We start from the raw sequence: 23,731 nt of genomic DNA on the forward strand, positions 1-23,731 counted from the left end.
CACACGGGGGAGGGCGGGGGGGGGGGGTGGCGAAGTCAAGCCATTTATTAAAGAAATGAACAGAAAAGGGAAGATAGGGCAAGTCGGGTCCCTAAGGGCCGCGGGGTTGATCGAGACCTCCCACCCCGATGGAGAGGGAAGGCTGGAAGCCATCGGGACCAGGCTGGCAAAGGACCGTCGGGGGGCGGCCTCCTGCGGCATAACTGGCCAGGGATCCGGAAAGCCCGGACAGGCTGCGGTGTCATCTCGTGGGAAAGGGAGGCCAGGGTCGGAGGGAGATGGGGGGGGGGGGGGTTCACACCTCGCAGTGCCAGGCCCCAATCCGGAAACCAGATCCCACCTCTGGGATGCTGAGGGAGGCTGGCGGACCCTGAAGGAGCCAGGGGAGCGGGGCTGGGGCCTCAACAGGGGCAGATGCCGCCGCCCTCGACAGCTGGCTCGGGCTGCTTCTCCAGGGTGATCTCTACCACTGGGGAGGGGGTTAAGGAAGTTCAAGAGCAGTGGGAGCGGGGGAGGGGCCGGGGCAAGGAGAGGAGGGTCCTTGACACAGCTGGACCCTCTGTCTCGGAATTTAGTGGCATCTGTGTCGATGTGAGTGGGTCTGTGGATGTGTTTGCATGAATGGGAGTATTTGGGTCTGTATGGATGTGCTTGTGTGTGTTTATATATCTGGGTGTGTCTATGTGAGTGTGTCAGTGTGTGTATGTGGTTAGGACTGTGTGTGACCCAGTCTGGGTGTATTTGTGTCTATGTATGAGTCTGGGGGGGGGGCACAGGTGACAACTCCTCAGGGCTCCAAGGAGGAAAGACCATTCTATTTTCTCCTTCTGCCTCGCTGCCAAAAACTGCTCTTTCCAGCTTCCTGCTCCAGCCCCTGCCCCAAGAAACCTTCTGTGCCTCCCTGCCCCCATTCCCTCCCTCCTTGCTCCTTCCCCCTCCCCAAGTTGGGAAACAGGATACTTTCGTCTTTGCTTTGCTCTGAGAGACTGTTCATCAAAGGAAGAGCACTAGCCAGTTGACGGAAGAGCTAGGGACACACACACACACACAATTTGATCTTGATTTGTTGTCTGGGGTGTATGTGTGTACAAATGTGTTGGGGTACCTGAAGAAGGGGCAGGAGGGTCTGAAGGCCAGTATATGGACTAGTGTCCTCAGAAATCGTTGGCTACTTTCTGGGGTTTCCATCTGGGACAGGAGAACCAACTGATCTTCCCCCATTCCTCCAAGCCAGTAAACAGCAAACAGTTAAGAACCGCCTAAAATAGGGATGCCATCAAAGCAAAGAGAGGTGGCTGTTACCTGTTTGACATTGTGTCCAGTTTTGGCGCTAGTCTCAATAAACATGACGTTCCTTTCCCTGGCTTTTTGTTTTCCTTCCTCTGATGTAACTTGCCTAGACCAATCAGAAAGGAAGGCATTCAGTTAGGGAGATATAGATGATCATCTCTAATGGAGGCCCCAAAACTTCTCTCAGCAAGAACTCTGTAAGGTAGCCACCAAACCAACTCTCCCTACTTCTCAACTCACCTTGGGCTAAGAGTCGCAAAAGCACCAACCCCAAGATTGCCTCTTGCATTCAAGCAACTCTTCCCCCATACTCCCAGCATCTGTAGAGCCCAGCCCAGGCACCCACGAAACACCCTTTGACAAGATTGCCTTGAGTCTCTCACCTCTTGTGGCCCAGATCAATCTTGTTGCCTACCAACATGATGATGATATCCCCACCCCGTTCTGCCTGGACATCATCTATCCATCTACTTGTCTCATAGAAGGTGTTGAGGTCTACAAAGAAAAACATATGGGGAGGCCATGATTCTTAGAAGACTTTCATCCTCTCCCTTTTCCCACTGTCTGTACTGGGAATTCCTGAAATCCCAGAATACTCACTTGTAACATCATAAACAATAACAGCAACAGTGGAATCCCGGATGTAGCTGGGAATGAGGCTTTGGAAACGCTCCTGGCCAGCAGTGTCCCATAGCTGCAGCCTAACCTGCAGGGAACAGTTTACCAGTTCAGAGTCACACTAATCAAACTCCCCAAATATTATCCACCTTAACCAACTAGGCAAACCCAACATCCATTGGGAAGAACAAGGGAAATGATGAAAAAAGGAGCCCTTTTAGTGCTGGATCTCTAGTTTAGTTGTAGAATAGCAATAAAAAATGACTTCGTGCTGGTTATGAAATTTAAAAGGAGATCAGTGGAACACATTAGAGAAGGCAGATAATCTAACCCAGTATTTGCTAAACCTGACAACACAAACTGCTGGACTAATGATTCTGTATTCAACAAGAATGGCTGGGAAAACTGGAAAGAAATTTGACAGAAATTAAGTTTAGACAATACCTCCAACAACAACCACCACAACCAAAACTCCACATAACTACCATGGTGCCATTTTCAAATTAGAGGAGACTAGAAGGAGGTTTACAACTATGGCTTGGAGAGGAATTCTTAACCAAGAACAGAATGCAACTGGGAAGGAATTCTGTCATGGAGGGAGGGGAGAAATCTCTGCATTAAATCTCTGATCAAAGTTTGATATTCATAAGAGAAATTAGGAAACAGGTTGTGGAGGAGTAGAGAGTCGGAGGTCTAAGATGACATGTTCTATAATGAAAAAACACAGCATTTAGAACCAGAACCATTTTATCACTTACAGAACGATCCTCCAGGTACATGGTCTTAGACAAAAAATCGATCCCAATAGTTGCCTGAAAGAGAGATTGAGAGACACAGAGACAGAGAGGAGAGGACAGGAAGAGAGACAGAGAGACAGAGAGAGAGAGTTGAAACCAGGTGTAGTAGGTGACCTCTCCCCCCCCCAGAGGGAGGGCCAGTTGCTAAGTTTCCCTCAAGCTGGCTACCTTAAAGGGGTCCCAGAGGACTGGGGCCCAGTTTTTTGTGAGCAGGGTATTCTCTCACCTGGTAGGTGTTATCAAAGCTGTCATACACAAAGCGGGTGATGAGTGAAGTCTTCCCTACTGTGGGCGAGAGGAACAGTTGGGCTGAGTGTGTGTGTGTGTGTGGGGGGGGGGGACACGACATGATAACTCTCCCCTCCGCAGATGCCCCCTCTCTGCCCCATCCCCTCCACTGTTTCCCTCGCCTTGCCCTTCCCAGCCGTACCGGTCCCCCCCACCCCCGCCCCGCCCCGGCGCAGCGAACCGCTCTGCTCCCCGAGGAAGACGAGCTTGAACTTGTGCGCCCCGGCGCCGAAGTCTGGGAAGATGGAGGTGCGGAAGCCTGGGTCCTTGCTCTTGGCCAGGCCGGAGGGCATGGTGAGCGGGACCAGCTCGGCCGGCGGGCCCCGGGCGTCCCTGGCCATCAGCAGCCCTCGTAAGCTCCGCGGCTTTAGTGGGGACACACGGCGCGGCTCAGGGATGGACTGAAGGACCGGGAGGCAAGCTGGGTGCCAGGCCCCGCCCCTAGGGGCGCTCCGCACGTGCCAGCCTGGGGGGGAGGAGGGAGGGGGGCGCCTGGCAGAGGAGAGGAGAGGGCCCGAGGCAGGTGCTGGGAGCCGCCCGCTGGACCCTAGGCCACTCCTCCAGCTCGTGATTCGCCCCTCCCAGGCCCGGCCTCACTTTCTCCTGGGGCTTTGCAATCTCCTGAGGATTGGACTGCTCGGCTCCCAGGGCAGTTTTATTGACCCCAAATCCTTGGAGCCGAGGGGTCTCCTTGCCCGAGCCCCCCGCCCCCAACAGAGAAAGCAGGGCCAGTGATCTGACCAGATAACCAGAGCAGGTGGCAAGAACGTGAGATCTGATCCCAGATCTGCCTCCCAACACCTTCCAGCCTGCCAGGCTCTCTGAGGCTCAGTAGGGTAGAGGAAGTTGGACTAGATGGCATTCCAAGGGTTGGGCTTCCTCTGACCTCTTGTCCCCCATGGGCCACCAGATCAACCCTCTGGACCCCCTAAAGAGGGGTGGGGCATGGGAGATTCCAGCTCCTCACTAAGGTCACAGAGATCAGAAGTGTGGGGGGTGTCCAGGCACCAAGGCCAAGGTTCCAAACCCAACCTCCCTTTTAGGGCCTCCCCTTGACTTTCTCCAACACAGGGAAACCCACTATCCCTTCCGGAGTGCCCCCCTTTACTCCTTATTCTGTCCTCTAGGACTGTTTGGGGGCAGGGAGAGGGTTCATTTGGTTTTCCTGAGCTGGATCCCATTCAGCACTTCCCATTTTGACCACTTCTCAAGGTCCTGCAAGCTTAGAAGTCAGAAGAACCTGGCTGGAATCTGGGCTCTTTGGGGTTGGCTGCACTGGAGGGCAAAGTGGCTAGCTTTGTGTCTACCCCACCCCAAATTGTGACTCTGAGCTCTCAGTTCCAAGCTTCACATGAATTTCCCAATGAAGCCTACCTTGATTTCCTCCTAAAAATCTCCTGCCCCCACTTGTCATCCTTCAATTACCATCAAGACTACTGGGCCATCCCCATCCATTTGGCCAAAAGATCCTCAAGTGGATATTGCAAAGCAAGGGCCCTCACAGAGATTGTCAATTCAGTCACAGACAGAGCTACAATGACTGATCTTCCAGCTAGTGCAGTCCCTTCATACAGAAACTGAACTGGCCCAGGGAGCTGAATGGCCTGGGCTGCCATTTCACCAAACCGCACTGCACAGGGCTCACCTGCATCCCATCGGCTTCACATCTAGACCTGAGACTCATAAAGAATGTCCTGTACAATCCCTTTGATCATCTTCTGAAGGGCAGATTTGCATCTCCTAGCCAAGCAGAACCCCTAACAGCCTGGCTTTCTGGGCCAGTCAATGGGCTGGAAGCCAGCTCATTGCCCTGTCCACCCACCCCTTGGAAGCCTAACGGCTTCATTGTGTCTTTTCCCCCTCTTTGACTAGTCAATGATGAAACCTGAAGTGTTTCCAGGGACATGTGAGCCCTCCTTACTTCTCCTAGACAAAGAAGCATACTCACTGCAAGGCAGTGAATTTTATTTGGGCCTTGCTCAATCAGTTTTATGGGGCTCAAGGGGCTAAACCAGGGCCCAGGCTCAACAGGTCTACTCAATTGTCTGCAGCCTGGGAGGCAGTGACAGCAACCTCTTCCTCAGTCTCATCTGCCCCCTGGAGCTCAGCAAAGTCTTCGATGATGATATCCTCACTTCTAGAGCAGTAGGAAAAGGATGAGGGACAAGGGAGAACCCACACCTACACAGAAGCCTTTTCCTCTTCACTGTCCCAACCTGGAGCCCTCTCTTCCTCCTTCCCTTTTCCCTCCCCCTCTTTCCCCTTCCCCTTCCCTTTCTCTTACCACTTCCCCTCATCTGTCCTCCAATTATCTGAACTGGCCATTCATTGCCCCCTCTTCTGAGGGACACCTGTCCTCCTCTCCCTTATTCTCCTGCACCTCCACCCCCAGAGGCAGAGAGAAAAGCAGGCAAAAATGCAGAAAACCACAAACAAGATCCTGCTCTGGGCTAGGGGGCTCTATCATCAGATCTTCAACCATTATCACACAGAAAGGAATCTCCTCCAGAAAACATGTGAATTGTCCTTCAAACAGGATGAGGTGGGGGGAAGGCCCAGTTAACTTCCCCATTTCTAAAAACCAACCCCTCCCCTCCATCCTGCCCCTTGGTACCTGGTGACATCTGCAGCCCAGAAGAGAGCACAGGATTGAAATCATGGGAGCTCAGAGCTAGAGCTGAGAGATGCTAACTGAGCAGGTTTAGGGAGGTTCGATTCATGGGGGAGGGGAACTGTGACTGTGACTTGCCCAAGGTCACACAAGTTGTTTAACTCTGAAGCCAGAGCTTTCTTGAGAGGTCATTTTCAGTGCAGAGAAAACCAAGGTCCAGAGAGGTCAAGGACTTTGCTCAAGACCACCCAGGGAATAAGGAACTGAGTGGGGATTGAAACCCAGAACCTCTGACTCCAAGATTCTAGGCTATCAAGTCCTGGGAAGGCAAACTTGCCCAACAGCATCCAATCCTTCCAACTTCTTAAAGCCCCCTCTGCCCCACTCCCCGCCCCCAGTCCTGAGCTGGTTTCCACTCCCAGATGGAAGTGTTCTAGTCAGTTCCCCAGGACCACTCACCGTTTGGGGGCTTGGGATGCATCAGGCTCAAGGGAAGCACCACACACATGTCACTGCCAAGAAGCCCCAATATAGTCATTGATCTCCTCAGTCCCATTGCTACCCAGGCTAGACTCAGTCATTGAGTACACCCTCGGAGCCAGACCCCTCCAATGCTCCCCCACTCCCTGCCCCATTCAGTCCTTCCTTCTTACCTGGATGTCAGATCTCCTAGGATGCTGTGGTCAAAAAAATATCAGGGTTAGTAGCTAGGCAAAGAAAAGTGAGAAGGTTGAGAACTCCTCCATGAGACCTTCACATTGGGGAATGGCAGTGGGGAATGCCCATTGAGCAAATTGGCATGACTATATGTGTGGGGGTGAGTGGGAAAAAAGGCCCCTGAATAACCAGGGCCAACAAAGACAAGAGGCAGTGGGGTAAGAGTCTTGGTTCTGCTTAAATGCCCTCAACCCCCAACTGGCACCTTCACTCACCCTCTACGAGAAACCACTATGTTGATCCTGACTTGGTAGGACACAAGGATCCCCAGAGCCTTTTTGTTTGTGCCAGGCTGAATACTGAGAAGAAAAGATTTTGTCGTTGAGGGGAGAGCAATTGTGTTGCCTATCATATCCTTGTGTTTTTTTCTTTCAAATGCCACTTTCCATTCCGATTGGTACTACCACCCTCCTCTAGGTCTTTAGAACTTTGTTGCTTCCTAAGATGGAGACCTAGAAGGACCCTCACTCACCAAAGACCTCAGTTCAACAGAAAAAGAAAACTGATGTGCCCCAGATCACACAAGCAGGATTCAAACCCAAGTACTCTCAAATGGAGAGCTATCATGCTTTCCAGAACACTAGGAAGCTCAAGTCCAATCCACCTGGAATTCAAGGCCCTCCCCAGTCTGGTCCCATCCTCTGCTTGGAAAGACAGAGCTGGAAGAGACTTGAGAAGGCAGCCATCTCTATTCTTTCATTTTTATAGGGGCCCAGGGACATGCTGAAAAGTAGCACAGTAGGACTAGGAATTTGGGATGGGCCAATTCGGTCATTTAACTATTCCTCAACTTGCCTGGGAAATGGGAGTGTTCCAATCTAGCTCTCCAGCTAGATTATAAACATCCTGAGGACAAAACTTCATACCACCCCCTACTTCTATTAGAACAAGACAGAGCCCAAGAAATACTTGTTGAGTGAAGGAGACACAGAAAACAGTGTGACCTTGAACAAGTAATTTTCCCTCTCTGGGTCTCAATTTCATTATCTGTAAAATGACAGGGTTAAATTAGGTGTGCTCTGAGCTTAAAACCTCAGATTCTTTGATTCCTGATGTTCTAAAAATATTCAAGGTCAACTCAGTAAATAGTGCTTTCTTACCTGCTATGTGGAAGGTCCTTTGCTGAGTCTCAGATTCTCTGACTGACTAATTAATTGCCTGGGGATGGGGGGACCTTAAGTATGAGGGAAGAGACAAGGTACCACAGGCCTTGGGAGTTGAAGTCAGAGGACTAGGGCATTCTGGGGCAGGGGCAGGGGAGTCATGCCTTCCAGCACCTGGTGTTACTTCAGCTCACTCTACTGTCACCTTGCTTCTCATTTCCTTTCTTTTCTTCCATCCTTCTTTCTTCTCTACCCTCCTACTCAATTTCCTCCTCTTTCCTGGTGCCCTCTGATGGTCTTAAATCTATTGGGTATTCCCTGGGAGATTATGTTGGTTGCTAATGACCCACAGGGAGAGGGGAGGCTGTTGAACTCTGGCTCTGGACCATTTGGGTTCTGGGCATGCCTGAGTAATGCATTGGGGATCAGTGTTGAGGAGGGGGAGGGGAGCAGGGCCATCCTCACATGGTACTAGAGGCCAGATTGGTGTCTTCATGCTTAAGTTTGCCATCCAAAGCCAGGCCCCGTTTGTGGTGGTTGGCAGCCAGGATGGGAATCGCTGTGAAGCTCTTGGAGAAGGTGGAATTGGCAGCCACAGTCTCTCTGGTGGAGGAGGGCAAACAAGGACAATGGGGGAGAGGACCAACCAAGCAGAGTTCTAGTTCTGGTCACTGGGTGGGGTGGAAAAGGTCCTGTACATTCATTGATCTCCCTGGGCAAGTCACTTCTCCCTCTGGGCCTCAATTTCCTTTGCTGAAAATGATACTCCCTACCTTGTTGGGAAAGATTATCTACATGATTGCTAGCAATGCTATATCTAAGTATGAGTAGGTTCACTTTGTTGTTCACTCATATTCAGTCATGTCTGACTCTTGTGACCTCATTTGGGGTTTTGGCAAAGATTCTGGCGTGGTTTAGAGTGGTTTACCCTTTCCTTCCCCAGCTTATCTGACAGATGAGTAAACTGAGGCAAACAGGGTAAAGGAATTTGCCCAGGGTCACATAGCTAGTAAGTATCTCAGTCTGAATTTGAACTCAGGAAGAGGAATCTTCCTGATTCCAGGCCCAGGGCTTGATTCACTGTGGACACCTAGCTGTCCAGGCCCATTTTACATATGAGGAAACTGAGGTTCAGAGAAAGGCAGTGACTTGCCCAAGATCACCAAATTAGCATATAATAGAGGAGTAAGCAAAACTAGATCTTTCCTGACTCAAGTTCACCCCTCTTCTCCTTACCCTGAATGTCTTCCTCCTCCTCCAATATAAATGGAAGATTCTATTATAATCTTATATGATTTCAAAAGCCTTCTGGGTAATCTTGTTGGTTGTCAAGTCTGAATTAAGAGGTAGGAGCAGTGAGCACAAAGGGACAGAGGAGAGACCCCTATATCTCTGCCTCTTCTTTCCCCTCCCACCTCAGAGGATTAGGGCATCTCAGAATGAGGGAGTTGGATTAGGTCTCTGCAGTTCTCTACATCTTTGTGTCTCCAATCAGACCTTCCTGTACTTTACTGGGACTCCCCTTCATTCACTTGCTCCTAAGATCCAGTTTCTCTCAGGTCCCCAACTCCTTTCAGCTCTGTCCCATCCTTAGCCTCCAGCCCTTGGCCCTCTCCTCTCTGGTCCCTCCTTTCCCTACATGGGGCTATAACCCACCGTCCCCTGAGGAGCTTCTTACCCAAACTCTGCAGTAAACACAGTCTTGGTGTATTTGTCCCCAGAATACAGGATGACGTCAATGATCTGGTCAACTGCACATCCCCCCATGACCAGCCCGGCCGGGAATAGAACAAAACCATCAACGCGATGCTCCCCCCATCTGGAACCAGCACCCGACCCAAGGACAGCCCGACCAGAAATTGTGGGCAAAGCTCACCTGACACCTTGATTTTCTTGATGAACTTGCTGGTGCCATTGTTGATAACAACATGGATGGAGATGGGTTCTCCATGGTAGTGAACCTATGGTGGGGGCAGGAGATAGTCTATCACCAGACTGGTGGGTAATCCCCCAAAGCTCCTTCTTTTTGGGTACAAGCCTCACCCAACTCCCACATCTTTGCTCCCAGTGTTCTTTGAAGGGAAGTCAGAGAAGAGGGCCACAGACCTCCTTGTCCATCCAAGCTTCTATCTTCAGAGGACGGTCAGACAGAAGGAAGTGCTGGATAGTCTCAGCCCGGGGCATCGGACCTAGGTCCAGGGGGGCAAACTGCACCTTCCTAATGATCAGCTTCACAGAGTTCCTGGGGGGAGAGCACATTCTGTCGGTAAGACCCTGGCCTCTTTCTTACCCCACCCCCACCCCCCAACCTTTTCCTTCTGGCTCTGGCTACAAGCAGAACTGTCTTATAACATCTAAACCTCTAGAAGGAAGGACAGTCAGAAGAGCAGGAGGAGTGGGACTGTAGGGGAGGTGGGGGGGGGGAGGCAGAGGGCTCTCAGAGGCCTATTGACTGGCTGTGGGTTGGGGATGGGGAGGGAAAGGAGTGGGTAAGCTGTTGTTCACTATCTGGGTGGCCTTAGGTAAATGCTTTTCCCTCCCTAGGTCTTAGTTTCTCCCTCTGTAAATGGCAAGGGATTGGCCTAGTTGATCTCAAAGGGTTCTTCTGGCTCTAGTCAAGGGTCCTCTGAGTCAATACCTCTTGTGGATTTTTTCCTCTACATTCTCAGCATAGAAACTCTTCACTTCATAGTCTACTCCACAGGCCTGGAGGGGTAGAAAAGGAGAACAAAGGATGAAGCTCTCCCCTTCTTTCATGGACCACAGGGACAAATGTACTGGTTTTTGACCCTCATCTTCCTTGGGCTGGTCACCCCAACTCCCTGCATTATTCTCTCCTCCTTTTTCCTACTGTCCCACTGGCCTGTTCCCCCCCCCCCCCCCCGGGAAGCAGGTTCTTACCTTTTCAGCATCCTCGGGTCCAGGCTGCAGGGTCACTGAACAAGGCAGATTAGTGGGCAGCTGTCAGAGAGAGGAGGATGTCAGAAGATGGTCAGCAAACAAGATGACCAGGGTCTTTCCTCTACTTTCCCACCTTCCCCACCCCAACCTGCCCTCCTTCTGCCAACTTCTCTATTGGCCTTCAATTTAGGAGAGAGCCCAGTGTCCCCTCAGTCCTAGCCTCCAAGGTTTGGGGCTCACCTGGAAAGTAAAGGGATGGGCATTGTCACTGAGCTTGTGCAGCAGGCATTCTTGAAGGGTTGTGAGGGGCAATGGGGTCTGGGTAGGTTCTTTAGGGAACACTTGCAGGGTCTGCACATAGAGGTCTTTGCGGAACGTCAGACCAATCACATTCAGATCATCCCGACCATAGCGGAAGGCACAAGTCAGCACAACAAACACTGTGGGGAAATGAGGAGGAACTGCCATGGTGGTCTGCCGGGAAGGTGTGGGCATAAAGGAAAGCAAACAGGCTCTAAACAGATCCTTGGGGTGCTGGCCTGGGACTATGAGTCATTTGAAAGCCCCATGGATGCAATCCAAAGGCAGCAGGGTTGAGAGTTGGATTTGGAGGCAGAACTAAATTGGTGCATGTCCTGTTTCTTCTACTCACTATATGGGACCACGGGCAAGTCACCTCATCTCTCCAGGCTTCAGGTAACATTCTGCCTCCAAGTTCTAGATAAATGGCATGGGATTTTGCTGGGAAAGGGAGTTTCCAATCCAGCAAAATCACAGGACTTGGGGTATCAGAGCAGTAGTAAATCAGTGTGACACTGATCGGGTTTGGCCTCATCATTCTCCTAGCCCTTAGTCGGGCACTAGTCACTGAGCTTAGCAAATGACTGACTGAATGTAAAATTGAGGTCATCTAGTCCTTTCATATGAGATGAGGAAACTGAGGTCTAATAGAAGAGAGGGAATCAGCAGAATTGGAAGAGAAAAGGAGAGGCAGAGTAGGGGAAAGGAAAGGGAGACCAAATGATGGGGGCAGGGCGAATAAAGGAAAGACACACAAGAGGACAGGGCCAGAGGGAGTCTCAATAGAACAGGAGGTGGGTAGGAATTAAGCAGGAAGGAGGTGAACAGCAAGGACAGTTAGGTGGCACTGCAGTGGATAGAGCACAGAGCTTGAAATCAAAATGACTTCATTTCAAATCTGCTTTCAGACACTTCTTAGCTGTGTGACCCTGGGCAAGTCATTTCACTCTGTTTACCTCAGTTATCTCATCTGTAAAATGAACTGAAGAAGGAAATGGCAAACACGACAAAGGTGAATATTAGGGTGCATAGGAGCCCTGGCCAAAAGGTGTCACTATCTTTTGAAATACTTAGTGTTCAGTGGCAGAAACTTTCCTATCTGTCTGGAAAACAATTTATCCACTTTTTTTTCAAACTTGAAAGCTTGTTTTCCAAAGCAAAGTTCATTCTGGGGGGACTTTTCTGAAGGCTTTGGGGTTTTTAACTTGGGAAACTTGCTTAGCCTCTGAGCCCATTTGATAGGCTAAAGCTATCACTTAGATTTAGCTCTCAGATTGTCAGAGGCCATCGAGGCCGATTCCCTCATTTTACAGAGGATTGAATGGAGACAACCTAGAGAGTGCTAGCAAGAGCCGAGCAGAGGGGCAGAAGTCCCCCTCCAGACCCCCAGGGTCCTCAGGGTTCTCTCTGGCCTCCCAGAGAAACCTGGGCTAAAAACTTCATTCACATTTAAAACTAACTTTCAACTCATGAGGGTATTTTCCAAATCAAGTTAAATTTGGTCTTAGGAGGGATGAGAATAAACCAGAAAACCCCCCAATGGCAGGTCTTAGTACTGAGCTCTCTTTCTCAGTCCTGGAGCACACATGTTCATTTTCTCAGCCCTTCAGTTTCCTCATCTGTGAAGTGAGGGGATTGGACTAGGGAGTCTTTTAGATATTTTGCATCTTGATTATTTGATTACTCTGAAACATGAAGTAGACCTCATCCCCAACTCTTCTTCTTCTCTTAGTAGGTGGATCTCTTCTGCTTGGAATGGAATAGTGGCATCATGAGAAATTATGGTCTGAGTGTCAGCAATGGAATCAAAGTCTTCTCTCTATCTACCTAATTACCTTGGGATCTGGGGAAGGATGGCATGGCTCCCCATCCCAGACTTGAAAGATACAAACTCAAGAATGATAGAATGACATATACACAGAGACATAAGTGGGCTCTCTCTCTCTCTCTCTCTCTCTCTCTCTCTCTCTCTCACACACACACACACACATACACACACACACGCACACGCACACGCACACACACATGCAATTACCTTTTCGATCTTTCAAGGTCTCAGGGTCAATCAGGACAACACCATCTGGGGAAGTGGATGAGAAGACTTGGTCCTTAGAAGGGACCTCTTCCTCTTTCCATCCAGTTTGACCCACCCCTCCAGCCTTCTTTTTTCATGCCCTTATTTCAGGCTCCCTCCCCTCTACATTATGGATAACAATATCTCTAGTCATTTGGAGGTCACTGACCAATGGGTTCCACTGAGTTTATGTAGTCCACAAAGTCCTGTTTTCCCAGGTAGATGGAAATCTGTTAGAGGAAAAACCCCTCCTATAATTCTCCAAATCACCTCTGTTTTGCTCTCTTCCCACACCACAAACCATCTACCCAAAGCTCCTTGAGATCTCTCAGTGCTGTACATTGATCTCCCTCCAACTGGCCTTGGGCCTCTCACCTTCTCATTGAGGCAGGTCTTCTTAAACACCCTGGAGAGCAGGAAATGGGAAGGGTTAGAAGGGCAAGGGTTTGAGTGGATGAAACAGTTGCTGTTCAAATTAGGGGAAAATGGTTATGGGCTTGTCCTTGGGAATGGGAAGGTAAGGCAGGAGGAAGAGTATGGAGCCTATAAACTGCCACCTCTCTGCTCACAGCAAGCATTGTTTTGGGGAAAGGAAAAATATGGGGGTATGGGTCATGGGGTGGTCAGGGAGTCTAAAGGGTATCTTACTTAGAGCTGGTGGCCATGAGCTTGGTTCGGAGAAGGAGGCAAGAGGTCTCCCTGGGTTGGAACCTGGAAGTCCTGATGTGGAACTGGGCTTCTGTGATCACCTGGGTAACCCTGGGCAAAGTACTACTCTCTGGCTCTTAGGTCCTGGAGCTATGAAATGGAGTTTGATGAGAGGATGTCCAAGGTCACTTCTAGACCAATATTAATGACCTGCAGAGAAAGGAGGCATCACCATGTTGGCTCCCTGACAACTCTCCCCTCTGCCAGCTCCTCCCCCTCCACCAGGACTCTTGGTGCTTGTGGACAGGAATCTGGAGCCCCAAGAGATTGGTTTGCTTGTTCTGTAACCCTCTCCCCCTCTCCCTCCCCAAATATCACAGGTCCTTTCTCACCTGTCACACACTTTACATATTTTTCCATGTTGTCCCATTTTACATATGTAGATAAATATACAAACATATAGATAACTAGATAGATAAAGAATATCTGGACATTGAGAGTTGATCAACCTTGATGGCTGTGGAACCTCTCAGCAGTTCAGAGAGCTAGGGCAACCCTAGGAGACAAGCTATGGACAATGCCATTCCCATCCAGAGGAAGAAAAACCAAACCAAGCCAAACCCTACAGAATCTGAATGAGCACTACATTAATTCTGAAAAATTTCTCTTCTGTATTTCTTTCCCTGAATCCAATTTCCTCATACCAAAAATGACTCATCTGAAAACATGTTAAACACAAATGTCTATGTACAATGCTAACCTGATTGTTCCCTGCTGGGGGGTGGGGGTAGGAAGGGGGGAGGAAATTATGGCACTTAAAAAGATGCACATGCATGTGAATGAATGGTAGAAAACTTTCATAGCATGTCATTGGAAAAACAAAGTCAAATCTCAAGTGAAAAAAAGAATATAGCTACATTGGAATATTCAATTCAGGAAAATATATCTGTATATATTGAATTTGTCTGCAGTCTGTTTTTGGAGAATGGTTGTATTGTTGAGCTGGAGCTGCCCAGTGTCAGCACTCAAGAGATAGGAAAGGCCCTATCCAGAGCATTTAGACTGGGGAGGGGCCCCAGGTACAGTCACAGCAGCCATGAAAAAATGAGAAAAAGGAGACCCTGGTTTCTAGGGTAGAAACAAGTGAGGAGAATAAGCAGGGTGAATTGGTTCAAACCAGAGAGAGAAGGGAAGGAGAAAAGGGAGAGGGAAGAGAAGCAGAGGGGAGAAAGGACAGGGAATAGAGTAGGAGAAAGGAGAAAGGAGAGGGGAGAAGGGAGAGGGAAGAAGAGTAGCAGAGGAGACAGGAGAGGAAATAGAGAAGGGGAAAAAAAGGAAGAGAGGGGAGAAGGGAGAAAAGAGAGAGAAGAGAGGGGAAAGGGGAGAAAGGAGAGGAAAGAGAGGGGCAGAGGGGGAAAAGGAGAAGGAAGAGAGGGAAGGGGGAGTAAAGGCCAGTACAGGTCTGAACCTGGGGAGCTTGGGAGTTGTTTGACTAAGTGAAGGAAGTAATCTGGAACCAGCCTGGCCAAATCTCTGTCTTCAAGGGCCAGGAATGGGGAGAGAGGGATAGGGGGAAAAGAAGATGCTTGCTTTCAGGGCACCAGAGGCAGAGTAGACTTTGCACAACTGACTGAGCCCTGCAGACCCAAGGGCTCTTGAGATCTCTGGGCAACTTTCTTTCCCTGCATGGATGGACCATGTTCCCCCAGGTCTTCTCAGGAAGGCTATAGCATCTTTTGGTTACTGAGGATGATTCAGGAGCAGGAAAGATCAGAGACTCAGATACTTAGACCTGGAAGGGCCCTGAGAGGTTGGGGATTCCAACCTATCTGTTTCATATATGAGGAAGGCATCAGAGGCCTGGAAAGGGGCAGCAACTTGTCCAAGGTCACAAAGAAGCATCAAGAGGCAGAGTCTAGACTTACCTACAGTTCTTCTGGATGCAAAACTCCTTGCTCATCCCCCTCTACCATGTTCCCTTCCTAATGGGCCTCAGTTATTGGAAGCTGGAGATCTCTGGTTCTTAAATGGTAGTAAAAGGTGGGAGTGAGGACCAGGAGCCGCCCTGAGACCCAAGTCTCTTCCCCCTCCCCACCATTGCTATTCCTCATCATCCCTAATCCCCATCTCCTCATCTACCCCTCCCAATGCCTGCCCTCTCTCCCCAGTCCCATCACCTCATGCCTTGAAACATTACCAATATCATGTGTGGTGCCTGGGGGGTTCCACAGCTCTTTCTGTTGCTGTCCTTGGGCTGGAGGTTGGGGTATGGAGGAGTATGCCTGTGGCTGAAGGGCCTGGCACTGGATAGCTCCCTGACCCTGTGACACAGGCTTCCTTAGCCTGGGTGTCAGCTGGTTTAGTTGGAGGAGGGAGAATTTTCTTCCAGCATCCCACCCCCTGCCCAAACTCCCCTTGCTAATTTAGGATTGTTAGACATGGTTGGGCAGAAGGAGCATAGAGTGGACCTGGAGGGCAGGAAATATTACCTGGAGAGAAAAATGAAAATCAGCTCAGCCTCCGACTTTGTTTCTCTGCTCTTGACCACTGTCCTTTTATAGTCTAGGCCCTTGGGAAGGGGATTGGGAACCTGATTACCTCTTGGGTGGGGGTGGAGGAGGATAGAAGCAGCATAGCCCTTAATAGCTCAGGAAATAAGAATGGAAAGCAGATTACAGGCTAAGAGATTAACTCCTAGTGGCAGGGGGGTGGACAGGGAGATTGGGGCTTGGGCAACACTTCTTCCCATACCACTCAGGGTCCTATTTGAGGGTCCTCTGAGGCTCCCTGGCAAGGCTCCTTCCCACTTTTTCTGCCTCTACATGTTAAGATTCCACCATGTCATATTGGGGAGGAGGCCTGGTTTCCCCAAAGCTGGCAACCAAGCTCCCTGGGACCTATGTGACATGTACTTTCTTGATCTTGGGCAAGCCACTTCATTTCTCAGAACCTCCAGTTTCTCATATCTAAAACCTGCTTGCTAGTCCAAATAGCATCTGCTTCCTTGGGGTATTGTGAAGACCAAGTGAGGTGGATGGATAGATGGATGGATGGGTGGGTGAATGGAGGATGGATGGATGGATGAATGGATGTTTGCATGCATGCATACTGATTGCTTTGTGAGCTTTCAGTTAATTATTGATTGATTGACCAAAGCCCTACATTTCAAAGAGAAGAGGACCCAGGACAGAATCTTAGGGGACTTAGAAGGTAGAAGATGGATCCAACAAAGAAAACTGAATAGTCAGTCAAGTTGGAGGAGGAAGACCAAGAGAGAGCAATGTTCCAGAAGCTAGAGGAGGCCAAAGACAATGACAAGATCTTTGGTAACTTTGGAGATGATCATTTTAAGAGAATGGGAGAATTGCAAGGATTCAGGGAAGGAATAGTCAGTGAATGGAGGAGTCTGGGTTTTTTTCCCCAGGAGTTCAGAAGTGCAAAGATGGTGAGATATGGGAGAAGAGTCTGAGGGATGGTAGAGGCAAGGGGAGGTTTTGTTTGAAGGATAGGATAGGATGTATGCAAATGTATATACTTCTAAGGTACACGAATGTAGATGTTTGCATGTAAGAATATATGTATGTGAACATGCGTGTGAGACAGGGAGTAAGGGTGGAGTAGGATTAGGGGAGGGGAGTCTGAATATTTTCTCTTTAGAACACTTGGAAAATGTTCTGAGAGCAGAAACCTTCAGCACTGGCCCTTGGCTTGGATCTTTCTCCATCTGTCAGGTCTCTAGGATGAGCTAAGCCTACATAAGTGACATTAAGCAGCTCTAGGGCTTGGCCCGATAAAGAAAGAGATTGAGGTTCTGGTTTATTCTGGGCCCTTTGGTCTGCTTAATTGCCCTCATCAGGCCTTCTCACAGGCAGAAGATTGATTTCCGATCTACCTCAGAGCCAACCTTAACCTGCTTTTCCCTAGGGCAGTTTTAGGCTGGCAAGGCACCCAGCTAGGAATAGGCCTTTTCTTTTAGTTCTTTTCATTGTTTAGCATTTTGGGTTTTTTGGTTACAGTTTGAGTTCTGAGCTGTCTCCCTCTCTCTGTCTGTAGCCTTCAATAAAAAAGGCTAGCATTATACACACACACACACACACACACACACACACACACACACACACATACACACATAGAGACCCAAAACCATCCTTCCATTTTTGCATTCTTTCCCTGGAGGTAGATGGCATCTTCCTCCATAAGTCCTTCTTAGTTGATTGGAATGATCAAATTCCTCAAAGAGTTCAGTTATCCACCATTATTCATTGAACTACATTGCTATTACTGTGTACAACATTCTTTTGGTTCTACTCGCTTCATTCTGCATTGTTCCATGCAAGTCTTTCCATGGTTTTCTAAAAGGGACCCACTCAATAGCAGGGTTTTTGAATCCTGCCTCACCAGGGTATTCTGTTCACTAGGTCCCAGATACCCTTGTCTCCTACTCAAAGATCACTTTGATAGTCAAGGGGGGATGGACTGGCATGAAGAAAAACCCAAGAGTCTGGGAGACTCCCCAGAAGCTATTACAATAGTCTAGGAATGAGGTGATGAGGGCCTGAAATGAGAAAAGCAAATATACAAAAGATAGGATGAAGGTGGTTGCCCATAGGACTTGGCAACAGATTGGATTTGGGAGGGTGAGAGAGAATGAGGAATCAGAGATGATGCCTGGGTGACTGGGAGGACAATGGTGCCCTGGAAAGTGAAAGGGGAAATGTGGAAGGGGGAGAAAGACAGTGTTTAGTTTTGGACATATTGATTTTGAAACCTCCAGAGGACATCCAATTTGAGATCTTCAAAAGGCAATTGGGAATGTGAGATTGGGGGTTAAATGAGAATAACGAGGCAAGGGACTGGAGAGAGGAGCATAGGCTGGAATTGAATTGACTCACCAAGGGTCAATTTCCATGGGAAATGGAGGAAAGCATAGTCAGTGCAGGACTGATAACCTAGGAAAGAACTGAGGAAATGGAAGGATCAGAGGTGTTGATGAGTACAAAGAATATGGTTCAGGATTGCAAAGTAGAGGGAGAGGTAGAATGATAGCAGACCGTGATCAGATCTGGGCATTTAACATAGATGTGGAACATACTCGGTGATGGGCAAGATCAGGGCAATGCCCCTCTCCATGTCTAGTTGAGATGGTCTGGGGGGAATGAGTAGATCATGGGAAATCTATAAGTTGCGGGACTGGGTAGCTAACGGTGTTTGACAGAATATCTATATATATGTTGAAGTCCCCCAGTATGAGGACAGGAGGTGGAGAGAACAAAATGTAGGAGAAAGCTAAAAAAAAAAAGGAGAATCCTATTCCAAATAACTAGAAAATATATAAACTAGCTCAGAATCAGTCTACTAAGACATACTCAAGATTTATATGAATACAACTGCAGAACATGCCTTACAGAAATAAAGGAAGAAAAGCAATTGGATGGATGTTTATTGCTCAAGGTTGGACCCTGCTAATATAATAAAGAATGGCAGTAGCACCTAAATTAATGTACAGGGTTTGTGGTATGCTAATCAAGCTTCCAAGGGGTTACTTTTTTATGACTTTATATTTTTTTTGTTTTTTGTTTTGCAAGGCAAATGGGGTTAAGTGGCTTGCCCAAGGCCACACAGCTAGGTAATTATAAAGTGTCTGAGACCGGATTTGAACCCAGGTACTCCTGACTCCAGGGCCGGTGCTTTATCCACTATGCCACCTAGCTGCCCCTTACTTTATATTTTTTAAAGAAAGATTTTATTTATTTTTAGTTTTACAATTTTCCCCTATTCTTGTTTCCCTCCCTCCACCCCCCCCCCCGACAGAATGCATTCTGTTAGTCTTTATGTCGTTTTCATGGTATATGTTGATCTAAGTTGAATGTGATGAGAGAGAAATCAGATCCTTAAGGAAGATAAATAAAACATAAGAGACAGCAAAATTACATAATAAGATAAGTTTTTTTTTTTTCTAAATTAAAGGTAATAGTCCTTGGTCTTTGTTCAAACTCCACAGTTCTTTCTCTGGATACAGATGGCATTCTCCATTGCAGATAGCCCCAAATTGTCTCTGATTGTTGCACTGATGGAATGAGCAAGTCCATCAAGGTTGATCATTGCCCCCATGTTGCTGTTAGGGTGTACAGTGTTTTTCTGCTTCTGCTCATCTCACTCACCATCAGTTCATGCAAATCCCTCCAGCCTTCCCTGAATTCCCATCCCTCCTGGTTTCTAATAGAACAATAGTGTTCCATGACATACATAGACCACAGTTTGCTAAGCCATTTCCCAATTGAAGGACATTTACTTGATTTCCAATTCTTTGCCACCCCAAACAGGGCTGCTATGAATATTTTTGTACAAGTGATGTTTTTACCCTTTTTCATCATCTCTTCAGGGTATAGACCCAGTAGTGGTATTGCTGGATCAAAGGGTATGCACATTTTTGTTGTCCTTTGGGCATAATTCTAAATTGCTCTCCAGAAAGGTTGGATGAGTTCACAGCTCCACCAACAATGTAATAGTGTTCCAGGTTTTCCACATCTCTTCCAACATTGATCATTGTCCAAGGGGTTACTTTTCTTTTTTTCAAATTAAATATTTACTTGTTCTTCCAAAAACATGCAACTGGAGTTTGCACCATTTTTTTTTGGCAAGGTTCCTCCCTTCCTCCCTTCCCTCCCCATGACAGAAAGCAATTTAATTTAGGTTCTACATGTGTAATTATGCTAAACATAGATTCATGTTAATCATGCTGTGAGAGAAGAATCAAATTCAGTGGAAGAAAAAATAAGAAAAGAATGACATAATACATAAGACAACTTTTTAAAAATTGAAGATAGTAAGCTTTGGTCTGCAATTAACTCCACATTCCTTCTCTGGATATGGATGGTATTTTCCATCACAAAGTCTTTTAGAATTGTCTTTAATTATTGTACTGCTGACATGAACAAGGCCATCAAGGTTTATCATCACTTCATGTGGTTGTTAAGGTGTATAATATTCTTCTGATTCTGCTCATCTCATTCTGCATCAATTCAAGCAAGTCTACCAAGGCTTTTCTGAAATCCCATCCCTCATGATTTATTTTTTTATTAAAGATATTATTTGAGTTTTACAATTCCCCCCCAATCTTACTTCCCTCCCCCCACTCCCCCCCACGGAGAGCAATCTGTCAGTCTTTACTTTGTTTCCATGTTGTACATTGACCCAAATTGAGTGTGATGAGAGAGAAATCATATCCTTAAGGAAGAGACAGAAAGTCTAAGAGATAACAAAATTCGACAATAAGAGATCTGGTCTTTTTTCTAAATTAAAGGGAATAGTCCTTGAACTTTGTTCAAACTCCACAGTTGTTTCTCTGGATACAGATGATATTCTCCATTACAGAGAGCCCCGAATTATCCCTGATTGTTTCACTGATGGAAGGAGCAAGTCCATCAAGGTTGATCATCACCCCCATGTTGCTGTTAGGGTGTACAGTGTTTTTCTGCTTCTGCTCATCTCACTCAGCATCAATTCATGCAAATCCCTCCAGGCTTCCCTGAAATCCCATCCCTCCTGGTTTCTAATAGAACAATATTGTTCCATGACATACATATATCACAGTTTGCTAAGCCATTCCCTAATTGAAGGACATTTACTTGATTTCCAGTTCTTTGCGAGCACAAACAGGGCTGCTATGAATATTTTTGTACAAATGATGTTTTTACCCTTTTTCATCATCTCTTCAGGGTATAGACACAGAAGTGGTATTGCTGGATCAAAGGGTATGTGTTGTGGCTTGTTTCACCTTGGGGCCCACAGCAACGACCTCCCTCCTGGAGGGAAACTGAGAATAAGGAGTCAAGCCACCACTGCCTCATGCCTCCAGCTCAATTTTATTACTGCTTAGCTATTACATATATACTGTTATGTCTTCCGGGGTAGAACAAAGAATAATGAGGTAATTGGGGGATGCACAAGCGGAGTACATGCAGCATCTTGTGTTACATGATAAGGGGGTATGTTGGGGGGAGGTGGTAAAACACAGCTGTGTCTAGTGCCCTTGGTCTGTGGGGCAGAATGTCCAGCTCCCAAGGACTCTGGCGCACCTTATCTCTCAGGGTGGCGTGCCAGCTCCTGAGACTGTCTAGGTGGTAGTTTACTTGGAAATGATTTGTGTCATGGCTGTTAGAATAGCCTGTGTTCCCACAGGGATGCTCATTTTTGTTGCCTTTTGGGCGTAGTTCCAAATTTCTCTCCAGAAAGGATGGATAAGTTCACAGCTCCACCAACAGTGTAATAGTGTCCCGGATTTCCCACAACCCTTCCAACAATTATCATTATCCTTTCTGGTTATATTGGCCAATCTGAGAGGTGTGAGGTGGTACCTCAGAGAAGCTTTACTTTGCATTTCTCTAAGAAGTAATGATTTAGAGCAATTTTTCATATGGCTATGGATTGTTTGATCTCCTCATCTGTAAATTGCCTTTGCATATCCTTTGACCATTTGTCAATTGGGTAATAGCTTTTTGTTTTAAAATATGACTCAGTTCTCTGTATATTTTAGAAATGAGTCCTTTGTCAGAATCATTAGTTGTAAAGATTGTTTCCCAGTTTACTACATTTCTTTTAATCTTGGTTACAGTGATTTTATCTGTGCAAAAGCTTTTTAATTTAATGTAATCAAAATCATCTATTTTTTTTTTGGTGATGTTCTCCATCTCTTCCTTAGTCATAAACTGCTTCCCTTTCCATAGATCTGACAGGTAAACTAGTCCTTGATCTCCTAGTTTGCTTATATAGTATTGTTTTTTATGTCTAAGTCCTGTATCCATTTGGATCTTATCTTGGTAAAGGGTGTGAGGTGTTGGTCTAATCCAAGTTTCTTCCATACTAACTTCCAATTTTCCCAACAGTTTTTATCGAAGAGAGAGTTTTTATCTTAATAGCTGGACTCTTTGGGTTTATCAAACAGCAGCTTACTAGAATTGTTTCCTGCTATTGCACCTAGTCTACTCCACTGGTCCACCACTCTATTTCTTAGCCAATCCCAGGCAGTTTTGATGACTGATGCTTTATAATATACTTTTAGATCAGGTCAAGGGGTTACTTTTCAAAGCTAGAAAAAAATAATAGTCCAGTTTGTTTGGAGGAACAAAAGGTGCAGAATCAAGAGAATGCATAAAGAATAGAAACAAAGAGGGCATAGCACTCCTAGACTTCAAACTTTATTATAAAGTAGAAATAACTATGGCAATTTAGCAGTAGTTAAAAACGCAGAAAAGAAAATGTAGGTCCTCTAGCATTCCCATGATTCTCCAGGCAAGTAGGCTTGCCAATTGTGGAAATAAGCATAGTATGGCATGATTTGCTCATGCTGAAGCCATGTTAACTCTTTGTGGTCACTATTTCCTTTTTAAAATGTTCACTACCTCTCCCTTTAATCACACAAACAATAATTTTTTTTTTTACTAGCAATTGAATTCAAGCTCATGGGCTTATGGTTTGTTAGCTTCAATCGAGTTACTTTTTCTTTTCTCTAGTTCTAGAGTATCTCTCCCATTTCCCAGAGTCCTTCAAAGATCACTGGTCACACAGCAATCACACCTGCTCCTTCTTTCAGTTCCCTGGGTCTGGTGACTTGAGCTCATCAAAAGCAGTTTATTGCCCCCTACTATGTCCTTACTTATCTGGGACAGCAAATCTTACTTAGTTCTTTCTGTTCTGTACTTTCCAGTCCAAAGATTTTTTTTTTTACTTGGCAGAGAAAATAGAAGCAGTACAAGACTTGAAAGCTCTTCCTTATTATCTCTGTCAACTGCTATCTCAGCCCATCTTCCCCATGTAAGCAGTGGTCCTAGAATTTCTTTGATCTTCTTTTCCTTCAGATATTTTGCCATCTTTAGATTTCTGCTAAACTTTCCTTCATATGTCAGTGTCATTTCTAGATAGGGACACCTACTCCAAATAAGATCCCCATTGCTACAAATGGGTGATGGGCAAGATCAGGGCAATGCCCTTCTCCATGTCTAGCTGAGATGGGCTGGGGGGATGAGTAGATCATGAGAAATCTATAAGTTGCAGAACTGGGTAGCTAAGTTCAGCAAAACCAATTGACACCGTGACTATATCTGCCAATGTAGGCAACATTCTGTACCTATAGAACCCATCTCTCTATTGCAAGGAGGGAGATGCTTCTTTCTCTCTTTTCTGGGGCCAAATTTGTTCATTAATTACTGTTTTGTTTTAATATTCTTTTGCTGTACTTTGTTGTAGTCATTTTGTATAATGTTGCTCTAGATCAACTTACCCAAACTTCACCTAATCTTCCTATGCTTCTCTGAATTCTTCATATTCATAGGAAGGGTTCAATGATATTCTAATGATATTGACATGTTGCAGCATGCTTATCTTT

At 46.9% G+C, this 23,731-nt stretch overlaps 2 protein-coding genes across 2 annotated transcripts; both read right to left on the reverse strand.

The window, feature by feature from the left end:
* Window positions 1–246: 246 nt before the first annotated feature.
* On the reverse strand, window positions 247–3,334 carry LOC141500946 (ras-related protein Rab-6B-like). The gene is made up of 8 exons (XM_074204540.1): window positions 3,175–3,334; window positions 2,932–3,014; window positions 2,667–2,690; window positions 1,891–1,996; window positions 1,674–1,785; window positions 1,303–1,396; window positions 961–1,027; window positions 247–469 (listed from the first exon to the last, which is right to left on the reverse strand). Exons 1-8 carry the CDS (start codon window positions 3,332–3,334, stop codon window positions 402–404), a joined length of 714 nt encoding a protein of 237 aa, XP_074060641.1. The 3' UTR covers window positions 247–401.
* A 1,696-nt stretch (window positions 3,335–5,030) lies between these two features.
* On the reverse strand, window positions 5,031–13,364 carry ARR3 (arrestin 3). Its single transcript, XM_074201864.1, has 15 exons — window positions 13,348–13,364; window positions 13,075–13,105; window positions 12,869–12,929; window positions 12,661–12,705; window positions 10,566–10,765; window positions 10,326–10,385; window positions 10,063–10,130; window positions 9,531–9,666; window positions 9,301–9,385; window positions 9,103–9,175; window positions 7,890–8,027; window positions 6,537–6,620; window positions 6,258–6,281; window positions 6,060–6,116; window positions 5,031–5,127 (listed from the first exon to the last, which is right to left on the reverse strand). The coding sequence occupies exons 1-15, from the start codon at window positions 13,362–13,364 to the stop codon at window positions 5,031–5,033; spliced, it is 1,176 nt and encodes a 391-aa protein (XP_074057965.1).
* Between the last annotated feature and the right edge of the window lie 10,367 nt (window positions 13,365–23,731).

This window comes from Macrotis lagotis, chromosome X (genome assembly GCF_037893015.1).
Source record: "Macrotis lagotis isolate mMagLag1 chromosome X, bilby.v1.9.chrom.fasta, whole genome shotgun sequence".
Taxonomy (NCBI): Eukaryota; Metazoa; Chordata; class Mammalia; order Peramelemorphia; family Peramelidae; genus Macrotis; species Macrotis lagotis.

Coding starts and splice junctions, on each gene's coding strand:
- LOC141500946 (XM_074204540.1), bottom strand. CDS start 3,334: ATGGCCAGGGACGCCCGGGGCCCGCCGGCCGAGCTGGTCCCGCTCACC. Junction 3,015..3,174: donor CTTCCTCGGGGAGCAGAGCG/GTTCGCTGCGCC, acceptor ACACACACTCAG/CCCAACTGTTCCTCTCGCCC. Junction 1,997..2,666: donor TGTACCTGGAGGATCGTTCT/GTAAGTGATAAA, acceptor TGTTCCCTGCAG/GTTAGGCTGCAGCTATGGGA.
- ARR3 (XM_074201864.1), bottom strand. Junction 9,176..9,300: donor CAAGAAAATCAAGGTGTCAG/GTGAGCTTTGCC, acceptor GGGGATGTGCAG/TTGACCAGATCATTGACGTC. Junction 6,117..6,257: donor CTAGGAGATCTGACATCCAG/GTAAGAAGGAAG, acceptor GCTTCTTGGCAG/TGACATGTGTGTGGTGCTTC.